General features: G+C 46.0%; 1 protein-coding gene and 1 long non-coding RNA gene across 2 annotated transcripts in view; both read right to left on the bottom strand.

Moving 5' to 3' along the window:
- Window positions 1-202: 202 nt before the first annotated feature.
- Window positions 203-5,630, bottom strand: mych (myelocytomatosis oncogene homolog). The gene is made up of 3 exons (XM_056437907.1): window positions 5,466-5,630; window positions 3,384-3,899; window positions 203-2,666 (listed from the first exon to the last, which is right to left on the bottom strand). The coding sequence occupies exons 2-3, from the start codon at window positions 3,880-3,882 to the stop codon at window positions 2,053-2,055; spliced, it is 1,113 nt and encodes a 370-aa protein (XP_056293882.1). The 5' UTR covers window positions 3,883-3,899; window positions 5,466-5,630; the 3' UTR covers window positions 203-2,052.
- Window positions 5,631-11,420: 5,790 nt separating this feature from the next.
- LOC130208655 (uncharacterized) overlaps window positions 11,421-12,875 on the bottom strand; it is a 2,886-nt gene continuing 1,431 nt past the window's right edge. Inside the window, exon 3 of the long non-coding RNA XR_008834459.1 lies at window positions 11,421-12,875. This exon is cut by the window's right edge and continues 230 nt beyond it. This is a non-coding gene — a long non-coding RNA (uncharacterized LOC130208655).

Consider the following 12,875-nt stretch of genomic DNA (forward strand, 5'->3'; position numbering starts at 1 on the left):
ATTTATTAATGTTGAGATTTTCAACCGATTTATAAGAGGGAGTAAACTTTAATTCAACTCTAGTCTGTGTGTGTTTGTACTGCCATCATACTGAGGACCGCCGAGGGGTTTTTACCATTCGAGTGAGGACCGAAATGCAAAGTGAGGCGTGTGTGTACATTCTGTGTGTGTGTGTGTGTACAAATAAACCAGACTTGGCAGCTCTCTTTCATTCTTTAATTACATCAATAGTAAAAAAGTGCTGCTTGGTAAAGAATAACATTTCTTTTCAATCCTCAAATTCTAAAAAGAAAAAAAACTAAATAATTTATGATATAACAAAAATAACAGTTTTCTCTTAAAAAAAAATATCTGTACAATATTTAAAATGAGAAAAATAAAAAATAGACAGGCCGACTGCAGCCAGGTGGAGGTAGGTTTTTCCATATCAAGAACAAAAAATAATAAAAATCACCGCTGCCGTCTCGTTAAAACCTCGGACTCTTTCCGAACCGCGAAACTCCACAAAAATAAAATAAATAAACCCCCCAAAAAAGGAGATAAAAGACGCCGCCGCTCACGAACAGGAAGCGTCCCGAACACGCCACGCTCAAGGCAGAACAGGTTTCACCGTTAAAACACCGAGAGGCGGTGCTCCCGCCGACCGGGCTCGAGCACGCCGTCGGGACAACAGGAAGAACTCGTTAAAAAAAGAAGTAAAACGGGATTCTTTAAGACTTTCCATCTACACCTCATGACAAACAGACTGTGGGAGGAATCGGCAATAATTGATATTTAGAGTAAAATGGCGCAGAGCGTCTCCTGGTGAAGGCGCCCGGCCTCGCGGTGATGGATTCTGTTGATTTAGATGTTAAAGCAACCACACAAAAAAACACGGTTTAAATTGGGCACAAAATGGTGCAGGCGAACAGAACACGGGAATGTCGGCGGCTCAAAATGGCGACGATGTCGTGGAACTGAAAATCATGCGACACATCTGCTGAGGAAGCATAATCAAATCTTTAATCGAGTAACAAAATATTCACGGTCAACGCAACGCGGCGCCAACGGTTTCTTCTTTTTTAGACAATTCCACAAAGACTCCGATTGGAGGAACAGCGACGGTTAACTCCATCAGCTTAAAAAACGGACGACACATCGCAGCACGACCTTCAGAGCGAATATAAAAAAGGCCGGGACACGATCTGGAGTCCAGAAAGAAAACATGTCACAAGAAGTTTCCCCCGCTTCGCTTCGCCGCTCAGTCGGGCCTCAGCTCAGAAAAACACCTGAATTCTCCTTTAATATGGCTACCGGTCGAGTTCCAACAGTCACACACACACACACTCACACTGACACTGACGGCGCTGGAGGTGGACCGGGGGTCCAGAATCAAAGCGGGTCTCGTACGGTACTGTGACCCGGTGACAGAGTGGCCCCCGGGGGTCCGCCTGAGGCCGGACTCATTGAACCAGCAGCCGATCTGGAATTAGAAAAAATTAAAATAATAAAAAAGTGCAGTTGACCAAATAAACCTTGAAGCCACCAATCAGAGCGGAGGGATCATGGTTGCTATGGCTATTAGACATCCTGAAATATACAACATTCAAGTTTTCATTCAACTACAAGAAGCTGATGTGGCTTTCCAGTTATTTGGCCGCTGCCCGATTTGGCATCCCCCTCCCCCAAAAACACCCCAGAATAAAAAAAGGAACAAATAAAGATTCTTTCAGTGTGCCGTTCAGCCAAGAATATATAAAAACAAAACAAATATATAATAATCTACTAGCTCCATCCTCAATTCAACTTTTTTTAAAACACCCTCCTCTCTACAACAGTCAGCAGTCAAGGCATGAGAATGATGAGGCAACGAGTGTGTTGTCGTTTCCACGGCAACAAGACAGTCTCCCAGGTCCAGATCCTCTCGGCACCAGAAAGTTCTTTTGAAATGTCAAAACTCTGTGCGCTCTTCGACACGCCGTCCTTTGTCCTCCGGCCCAACCCTCTTTGTCTAAGGTCCGCCCCCTTACCTTCCCCCCCCCCCCATGTAGTCTTTTAAACCCCGGGCCGCCACTAGCTGCGCAGCTGGTCCAGCCGGGCGCTCAGCTCCTCCTGCCGGGCGTGCAGCCGGTCCCTCTTGGCCTGCAGCCGGTGGCCTTCGTCCTCCAGGTCGTAGATGCAGTCCCTCGCCTTCTTCAGGATGACCACCTTGGACGCCTTGTCGTTGTGCGACAGCTCGGGCACGTTGTCGCGCAGGTGCACGAAGCAGGTCTTCAGCTCGTTGCGCCGCTGCCGCTCCATGACGTTGTGCGTCCGCCGCCGCTCCTCCTCGTCCTCCGTCTCCACAGAGTTGCGAGACGAGCTGCTGCTGTGGTGGTGGTGGTGGTGGGTACTGCGCCCGACGCCGTCGTGGTGGTGCCGCGACGACCTGCTGCGGGAGGAGCGGTGGAAGCGCGACGAGGAGGAAGAGTTCTCGCTCAACCGCGAACGCTTGCTGTACGAGGGCGGCGGCGAGGCGGGGCACGGCGCCGCGTAGTTGTGCTGCAGGTGGATCTCGAAGTAGTGGCGCTGGTGGGCCCGCTGCTCCTCCTCGCGCTTCTGCTGGCGGGCGGAGAGGTCGGACAGCGAGGGCCGGGGGGAGGAGCCTGAGGAGCAGCGCACCACGGTGACCACGTCGATCTCCTCTTCTGTAGAGGAGAAGAAGAAGAAAGGTGAGACCGGAGCAACGACCTCGTGAGACATCTGACATTTCAGAGGGGCCACACACACACACACACACGTAGTAACACAAGTTTTATTGATTTTAAAAAAACTAAAAAATAAGTATTTTCGGTGAAATTGGCCCATAAAGCAATTTTCTGTAGAAGTTTATTGGAAATTCTGAAATAAATACAAATTTGGAAAACATCCATTATATAAAATATAATTTTTTATTAATATTTTCAGATTGAGCAATCCGTAAAAAAATGTTTCAGACAATAATAAAAACGTCAAGAATAATTCCCTTCTTCCTCTGTGGTTTACTGGAGTCGGTGGAGTGACTCATTAGGAGTTAATGGATGAAGCCGCAACAGTGACCACACAACACGAGTCACACACAGACACACACGGTCGATTATCTCTCCTAAAACCACTCATCTACTCATGTCAGTGGAGGGCTGAAGCTCCGCCCCCTCCACTGTAACAACATCCCCAAGTCGTAAAAAAGCTTCAGCTGATGTAAAAAAAAAAAAGAGGCGGATAAGCTCGAGTGCAGAGAACACATCGGGCTCAGCGCCACGAAAAGTAACCGAATTATCAATGGGAGCCGGCGGCGGGCGTGGAGCGTTTACACGGATAGCGGCGCGGCGGCGTAAACCAATAAGAGGCGAAACGCCCTCCGTCGTGAAATAAGACGGACTCACCGGAGTCGCTGGACGAGTAGGTGGACAGCTCGCCGCCGGTGGAGCCGTAGTCCGACGCGGCCTCGCCGGCCTCCTGGGGCGCCATCAGGTTCTGGCAGTCCAGCGTGGAGCCGGCGATCTCCTCGAAGATGCTGGTGTTGATGTCGGACAGCAGCGGGCTGGAGCCCAGCAGGCTGGACACCAGCTTCTCCTCCAGGCTGCGGTCGCCCGCCAGGCACTGCCACAGGCAGTCCTCGTCGGTTGCCGCGGCGGCAGAGTGGAAGAAATCGCAGTTCCAGTTGAGCTGCATGTCGTGGTCCTCCAGCAGGATGTCGGACACGTAGCTCAGCTGGTCCTCCTTGGACAGCGGCTTGCCGCCCGGCCCGGCCTTCATGGGGGGGGACTGGGGCGGCGTGGGCAGCGACTGCAGGTCCTTCACCAGGCTCTGGCAGAACTCGTCGTCGAACAGCAGCGGCTCCGTGTACAGCCAGTCCTGAGACTGGGAGAAGCTCTGCAGCATGTCGGCGGGGAGAGAATCTGGGAGGACCAAAAAGAAAGGGATGCAAAACACACGTAAAAAAAAAAATTATAAATCGGACCGGCGACGTTTCAAAGGTTTAAAGTTTAAATCCCGGCGGCGCCACGGAGACACGCGTCAGAGCGAAAGTGTAAACCGGTTCCTCCAGACCGACTCCACAGCAGGGAGTTAAAAAAAGAAAAAAGTGTTATCTGTGTTTACATCACTCTGGCCCCGCCCACTGCCCCCCAGAGGCAGTAAATCACCTCCCTGTGACGTCACAGGAACAGCTGGGAGAGACGGGGCAGAAACTTTACACCTCTTTTCCACAATTTACACACCCCCCCCCTTCTCTCAACACCTGTAAATGGAGCACGGCTGCCTGCTGACATGGAAAACAAAAGCTCTTGAGATAAAGAATGAGTGGCTTTTACCCCTCCCCCCCTCTTCTGGTTACTCAACACTTAAAAGCCCTCTGCTACTGCTTCACATGCATGCCCCCCCCCAGCAGGACCTCAAGCCTCACAACTTCTCAAATACTTCAGAAAAAAACTAATTTGCACAAAACCAGATCGGTTAAAGACCACCCCCCCCCCCCCACAGGAGGTGTGAAAAGACCACAAAACGAGGAAAGCATGCTGATTTACTCCTGTCTTCAAAAGACCCTGAATGCATCATAATTAAATTAAATACCTTAAAGCCACTCAAAATGAATAAAGCCTCCATAAATAAGTCTTTAAAATTATTATTTTTAAGTCCGCAGTCATTAGAAGGGGGGGGGGGATTCCTGCGCTCCGCCTATGGAGACCTATGGCATGCGCATGTATAGCGGCGCTGTGCGCGAGAACAAAGCGGCAGTGTGCGCGCGGCACAGGCGGCAGGGGGGGGGGGGGCTTTTTATTTTTTTATTTTAAAAAAAGGACTTCCTTTCTTTAAAACCACCACGGCCTCGGAACCGGAGCCCGAAACTTTAAATACAGAGCAAAACTGTAATTAATAGCGTTTACGGTGACACCCACCTTCCCGCACATGCGCACTTTAAAATAAAAATCACACTAAACTACTTATAATGCATTTTATTCACAAGACATGCCAGCGACTTAAGACTATATTTGGTTTTTTTTTTAAGTGAGGAATGTTAAAAAAATATAAGCACTTAAATTCTCAATGGGGATTTTTTTTTCTTTTCACGCAGATCTGCGCACGCTGCTGCACCAGACTGCGCATATTTAAACCGCAACGTGCATAAAACTACGAGTCTACACTAGTTTGCCGGCTCCAGGTTGAGAGACACGGACCAGTACGTTGAAATAAATATAATAAATAAAATATAAAATATAAGAAAGCACAAAAAATGTTACATTCCTGTAGGTGAACTCGCAGTGCGGGTCATTTAAACCACGACGTGGCTCCCCACGTGAAACCAGCCAGGCATTTATTTAAACAATTTTAACAACTAACAACACACACGCATTATAACACTCTAACAAACACACAAAGAGCAAGATTCTTCATAAGAAGCAGCCGCACGGAGACTTTCTTTTTTTTAAACGCCACATGTGTAAAAAAAAAAAAACGAGTCTTACCTTCTAATGAAGAGTGGGTGTAAAAAAAATGGCGGAAACTTAATAATATCCGAATTAAAGTCCACGGAGAGAGCGACGGAGCGCGAGCGGAGGCTTTATGAGCGCGAGGCGTGTTTTCTGCGTGTGAAATTAAAGTTGCAGCCGGGCAGCATGGTGTTTATATCCCGTCAGCGCGGCTCCTCCGCCGGGCAGACTGAGTGGGTGTGGCCGACCGGGGGTCGCTGGGTTTATACTCGCGCTGCACCGCGCGAGCCGGTGGCTGTGTCCTTCCGCCACAAGAAAATCGCGCCAAAACGTCGAAACGGGTAAAAATGGTCTGACGGCGCTCGGGGTCGTGGCTAATAAATCCGTCGCCGGTTCCCGTTTCGTTCGAGTCGTGGCGGATAAACCGGGGGGGACGGCGCGTGCGGTTATTTTCGCGTGGAAGCCGGGGGACTATGTTTTTTTCGTTGTTGAACCGCGCAGCGGGGCGGAGGGATACGCTGAGCAATGGGGCTTGGGATTCCAGGAAAATGGTGGCGGGTAAAAAATTAAAAAAAAGTTACGACAGAAACACACGTGGATTGCGAGGAGGACCGGGGTGTCTCGCTGCCTGTCTGTCTGCCTGTCTGTCTCCCTCCGCGGGGCGATTTTTAACACACACAAACAATGTTATTTGCGAGCCGCGTCACAATAAATGTGTTGTAGGCGGATCAATTATTAACTTTAATTCGTCATGGGTGTGGTGCATTCATGTACGTTGGGAGTTACAGGAATATTTAGCTTTCTCCCCCCCCCCCCCTTTACGTTTCTAGTGGTGGTGACTTTAGCTGGCAGTGAGACAGGCAGAGAGACAGGCTGCATGCTTTTAAAGCCACGTTGTCTTCCAATTCCGACTCTTGCAGGTCCGTTTCACCATCCACGGTCCACTCCTCCTCCTCCTCCTCCTCCTCCTCCTCCTCCTCCTCCTCCTCCTCCTCCCACTAGCCCGTTACTACTACTACAACCGCAAACTATCTCAAACTGTCATCCCCTCCACAGTGTAATGCACACAGAGGCTCTCATGGCATTTAACTCCACTTACTGCTTATACGAGCTCCTCTACAGGCGGCTCGCGCTCGCGCTGTTAATGTACCGTGTGAATAATTAAAATGTTCTTTTGTATTATTTATTTTTCTACAATATTTTACATCGTGTGCACTTTTTAGTTTTTTAATAAAACTGCAGAATAAATGCAGAAATAAATAATAAATAAATGAGATGCGATGCAAAAAATAAATAAATCAATACAAATCAATTTGATAGTAAGTTGTTACATTTTAAAAAAGCCCTGTGCGCGTGGGGATGAATGAACTCCAATCATCCGCGCGCTCACACGGATACCGCAAAAAGTGTGCACGCGGTCTCGTGCGTGTGTGTGTGTGTGTGTGTGTGTGTGTGTGTGTGCAGCAGCTGATGCTGTAGGCGGATCACATGCAGCAGAACAGAACACGCTGCACACAAAGAGAGGAGATGTGAATAACTGGGTTAATGTGCCACCTACTGGCTCTCTGCCTGCCTGCCTGGCTGTCTGTCTGTCTGCCTCTCAGCCTGTCTGCCTGGCTGACTGACTGCCTGGCTGCTCCGCATGCTAATGAGCCCGATGGCCGCTGAGTGACTCACTTGATGACTGTATATAGCTCACAAATAGCCCACACAAACACATCGTACCGCTCTGCATGAATGTTAATAAAGAAGTGATGATGATGATGATGATGAGCATCCATCTTCATCCTTCTTCACACATCTGGCCATCACCATACACAAGGTTTATTTTTTATTGATGTGCCTTTCCAGAATTGTCATTTTACACATAACAACTCATCTGTGTGTGTTTTTTATTTCTTGCCGTGTGATGTGACAGAAACTTATTATATTGTTTTTAATATGTAAATAAAAGTAAAATAAAAAAATCACTAGATGTAAACTATCACAACAATGTGAGAGTTATGTAACGTCTCTCCGATAGTGATGCAGGAACTACTTCTTCCTGCAGTGTCTCTTCCCATTTCTCACTTCGTATAGGTCCTCGATTCCTCTCCTCACCTCCTCTCCTTGCGTCTTTAGTCCCTCCCCCCTGAGGCGAGGGCAGAGGAGTCTAGACTGCAGACGCTGAACAAAATGAGACATATATATATTTTATATATTTCATTATATATATCGACATATATATATATATTATATATAGAGATACTGTACATATATATATATATTATATATAGAGATACATATATATATACATATATATATATACATATATATTAAATAATATATACATATATATATATATTTTAATATATACATTTGTATATATAAATAAATATATATATGAAATAATATATATTTATATATATTTTTATATAGATTTGTATATATATACAATATATATGTATATATATATTTTAAAAAATGTGAAGATATGGCCTAGAAGGATGTCTCAAAATAAAATAAATATAAATATATAAATTATATTGAAAATGAGACGTCGCCCAAGAAGAGATCGATTCTGAGGTCACAGGAAGGAGGACAGAGGACGCGAGGAGACACGGAGACACGAAGAGCGGCAATGCTAACAATTTTAACTATCTTAATAAACCTATAACTAAGTATTAAACGATAATTTCTCTAACCTATAACTAAGTATTAAACCATCTTTCCTTGAATCTAAGTTGTTCCCGTGAACTTTATTTTGAAAAGTCTGTCTGACTGTATCTAGAGGAACTGATCTGACCTCCTGAGTGACGATCGGTGCTCTCATTATAAAATGCGCCTCTTGAACTAATTTAAAGTGGACTGAGGGGTGTGAGTCCTCCTCGCCGCCTCATGACGACGAGCTGATAACCTCCTCCCGCTGAACAATGGCCACTGTCATGAAGAGCGGGTCGTTAGGAGTGTGACGTCACACCCGGGACGCATCGCCCGGCTAGTTTCTGTCAAACCGTCACATCGCCGCACCGCCGGGACGAAAGGTCAACCTGCCGCCGACCGACCGACTGGTTTGACCGGCCCAGTGAACTCCATGCAATAAGCCGGCTAATAGGACGAACACACACACACACACACACACTCACACACACACACACACATACACACACACACTCACACACACACACACACTCACACACACACACACACACACTCACACACACACACACAGGCAGCAGCCTGTCTGTCTGTCTGCCTGTCTGTCTGTCTGCCTGCTTTAATTAGACAACAGCAGCTACCGAGGAATAAGCACACACACACACACACACACACACAGTTACACGCACATCCCTAGAGCGAGTGGTTCTCAAACTCTGGTTGGAGGGCTGGTTTCCGGTCCACTGGCAGCCGATGGAGGGACTTTAACACGTTTGTCTTCTTTCTATTTAAAGACATGTTTATGTTGACCGCCGTGTCGGCGTTTGTTGGTGAGGCCTGAGTTCCAGGGAGGGAGACCCTGAACGTGGAGCGCCTCATGCCTCCGGATGTGCGCTCATCTGGAGGCCGCGGCTCGTTCCCGTGTGAAACCACATTGTCGACTTATCTGTTGCGTAACCCCCGCAGTCGTCGCTGCTCTTCGCTGGTTGTGTGAAATCACAACAATAATCTTTTTCCAAAACATCCCAAAGGCTTCCTTGTCAGGTCTCAGTTGAAATGGACAAACGGAGATTGAGAGATTAAATGTGAGGCTCCTAGATCTCGTCACCGGCATCCAGAATAACTGTCGGCTCTGATGAACCCAAACGTACGTTCAGGAATACGTTTTCACATCAGCTTCATCTCACGTCGGCACAAAGTCACGATGGGAAAGGATTGAGATCAAGGTTTCAACTTTTTAATTTACCAACCTTAACAAAGTGACGATCCTAAATCCTTAATAACAATAATAATAACAATCCCCATCGCAAACATTCTTACTTAATGTTACAGACAAGAAAACAAAACTAGGTAGTGCAAAAAGAACAAGGTAGTGCAAGAATGTAGCGTAACAATGTATCTTAACAATGTAGCGTAACAATGTAGCGGAACAATGTAGCGGAAAAATGTAGCGGAAAAATGTAGCGTAACAATGTAGCTTAACAATGTAGCGTACCAATGTAGCTCAACAATGTAGCTTAACAATGTAGCGTAACAATGTAGCGCAACAATGTAGCTTAACAATGTAGCGCAACAATGTAGTTTAACAATGTAGCTTAACAATGTAGCGTAACAATGTAGCGTAACAATGTAGTGTAACAATGTAGCGTAACAATGTAGCGCAACAATGTAGCTTAACAATGTAGCTTAACAATGTAGCATAACAATGTAGCGCAACAATGTAGCGTAACAATGAAGCGGAACAAAGTAGCGGAACAAAGTAGCGGAACAATGTAGCGGAACAATGTAGCGGAACAAAGTATCGGAACAAAGTAGCGGAACAATGTAGCGGAACAATGTAGCGGAACAAAGTATCGGAACAAAGTAGCGGAACAAAGTAGCGGAACAAAGTAGCGTAACAATGTAGCGGAACAATGTAGCAGAAAAAAGTAGCGGAACAATGTAGCGGAACAATGTAGTGGAACAATGTAGCGGAACAATGTAGCGGAACAAAGTAGCGGAACAAAGTAGCGGAACAAAGTAGCGTAACAATGTAACGGAACAAAGTAGCGGAACAAAGTAGCGGAACAATGTAGCGGAACAATGTAGCGGAACAAAGTATCGGAACAAAGTAGCGGAACAAAGTAGCGGAACAAAGTAGCGGAACAAAGTAGCGTAACAATGTAGCGGAACAATGTAGCAGAAAAAAGTAGCGGAACAATGTAGCGGAACAATGTAGTGGAACAATGTAGCGGAACAATGTAGCGGAACAAAGTAGCGGAACAAAGTAGCGGAACAAAGTAGCGTAACAATGTAACGGAACAAAGTAGCGGAACAATGTAGTGGAACAATGTAACGGAACAAAGTAGCGGAACAAAGTAGCGGAACAAAGTAGCGCAACAATGTAGCACAACAATGTAGCACAACAATGTAGCGTAACAATGTAGCATAACAATGTAGCGCAACAATGTAGCGTAACAATGTAGCGCAACAATGTAGCGTAACAATGTAGCGTAACAATGTAGCGCAACAATGTAGCGGAACAAAGTATCGGAACAAAGTAGCGGAACAATGTAGCGGAACAATGTAGCGGAACAAAGTATCGGAACAAAGTAGCGGAACAAAGTAGCGGAACAAAGTAGCGTAACAATGTATCTTAACAATGTAGCGTAACAATGTAGCGGAACAATGTAGCGGAAAAATGTAGCGGAAAAATGTAGCGTAACAATGTAGCTTAACAATGTAGCATACCAATGTAGCGTAACAATGTAGCGAACAATGTAGCAACAATGTAGCTCAACAATGTAGTGTAACAATGTAGCGCAACAATGTAGCGTAACAATGAAGCGGAACAAAGTAGCGGAACAAAGTAGCGGAACAATGTAGCGGAACAATGTAGCGGAACAAAGTATCGGAACAAAGTAGCGGAACAATGTAGCGGAACGATGTAGCGGAACAAAGTATCGGAACAAAGTAGCGGAACAAAGTAGCGGAACAAAGTAGCGGAACAATGTAGCGGAACAATGTAGCAGAAAAATGTAGCGGAACAATGTAGCGGAACAATGTAGTGGAACAATGTAGCGGAACAATGTAGCGGAACAAAGTAGCGGAACAAAGTAGCGTAACAATGTAACGGAACAAAGTAGCGGAACAATGTAGTGGAACAATGTAACGGAACAAAGTAGCGGAACAAAGTAGCGGAACAAAGTAGCGCAACAATGTAGCACAACAATGTAGCGTAACAATGTAGCATAACAATGTAGCGCAACAATGTAGCGTAACAATGTAGCGTAACAATGTAGCGCAACAATGTAGCGTAACAATGTAGCGTAACAATGTAGCGCAACAATGTAGCACAACAATGTAGCACAACAATGTAGCGTAACAATGTAGCATAACAATGTAGCGTAACAATGTAGCGCAACAATGTAGCGCAACAATGTAGCGTAACAATGTAGCGGAACAATGTAGCGGAACAATGTAGCGGAACAATGTAGCGGAACAAAGTAGCGGAACAATGTAGCGGAACAAAGTAGCGGATCAAGGCCTAACAACGTTGATTGTCTTTAAAAGGGTTTTCAGGGTGTTCTTTGTTTAAAGCCTGATATTAAAATAATGAACTCAAAATTATAAATCACATATGAATGTTTTTTTCCAGAATTTTAAGAAGTCAGACGGTTAATTTATTGTCACAGAATGAGTATCGACTTTGTCCAATGATTCTCTTTGTAAAGGAATTCAAGAAAAGAAGAAAGAGAGCATCATCAGTTCCCAAACATGTCTGTATTGAACTGGAACACGCCACGGTAACGTTCCCCTTCGGTTCTTTCATCACACGACTCAAACGTCGGGACCATTTCCTGTCGCGGCGGCGGGGGTTAGCATCCACGCGTCATTTGCATCACTTTACATCCGTCGCTATGAACGTCGGAGCGGTTCCCAGCGGGACCATCGACTCGTCATTTCCATTTGTTTCCAAATGTAAACACAGCGGCTCATGAACGCACCGCGGGGGGCTGACGAGCCGTTAGAGACGCTTCACAAGTCGGATCCATCGGGTCCTTCGAGGAGGAGAAACTCCGCGGCTTGAAGGATGATGTTCTACCGGCTGCATTTTTTTCCGGGGCCTTGAGCAGAATGTTCCCGACCTCATCTTCCTATTTTAGGGGCATTTTTCCTTCTTTGAACATTTTGTATTTATAAAGATGAATTGGCCGTATGTGGAACCCACAAAAAGACATAACTCATATTAAAGGACTGCTGTTATTGCTTTGCTCAAACAATCCAAGTCCTTAAAACACTTCAAGTTGGATATCCTGTAAACTGTTTGATTCGGCAGCCAACATATTGACTCCCGTGTAGAATTCAATGACCTCTTGTTTCTGAAGCATTTAAAAGAAATTTGGCCACTTTGCTTAATCCTTAGACGTGCAAATAGAGCTTTGCTAGCGGCGAGCCGAGTGTGAAGCGACCCTCAGGGTGCAAATGAGAGCGAGAGGAACCGACGCCCGCTGGGGGCGGCTTGAATTTAGTAAGAAAGGACGGCACTCAAAGTGAGGAGCACACGATGCAGTCGAATGTGTAGGGCTTATTGGATTGCTTCACTTATGTCTCCTGACAACCAGGGGGCGACTCCTCTGGTTGTATAGATGTCTATGCTTCATGTGTTAAAGCTGCATCCTCTCTCCTGACCACCAGGGGGCGACTCCTCTGGTTGTATAGAAGTCTATGCTTCATGTGTTAAAGCTGCATTCTCTCTCCTGACCACCAAGGGGCGACTCCTCTGGTTGTATAGAAGTATATGCTTCATGTGTTAAAGCTGCATTCTCT

This window comes from Pseudoliparis swirei, chromosome 18, assembly GCF_029220125.1.
Source record: "Pseudoliparis swirei isolate HS2019 ecotype Mariana Trench chromosome 18, NWPU_hadal_v1, whole genome shotgun sequence".
Lineage (NCBI taxonomy): Eukaryota > Metazoa > Chordata > Actinopteri > Perciformes > Liparidae > Pseudoliparis > Pseudoliparis swirei.

What these genes read in the sequence shown, in the direction of transcription:
- mych (XM_056437907.1), bottom strand. Translation starts at nt 3,882, where the DNA reads ATGCTGCAGAGCTTCTCCCAGTCTCAGGACTGGCTGTACACGGAGCCG. An exon ending in CTACTCGTCCAGCGACTCCG is followed by an intron (nt 2,667 to 3,383) that starts GTGAGTCCGTCT and finishes TCTCCTCTACAG; the next exon opens with AAGAGGAGATCGACGTGGTC.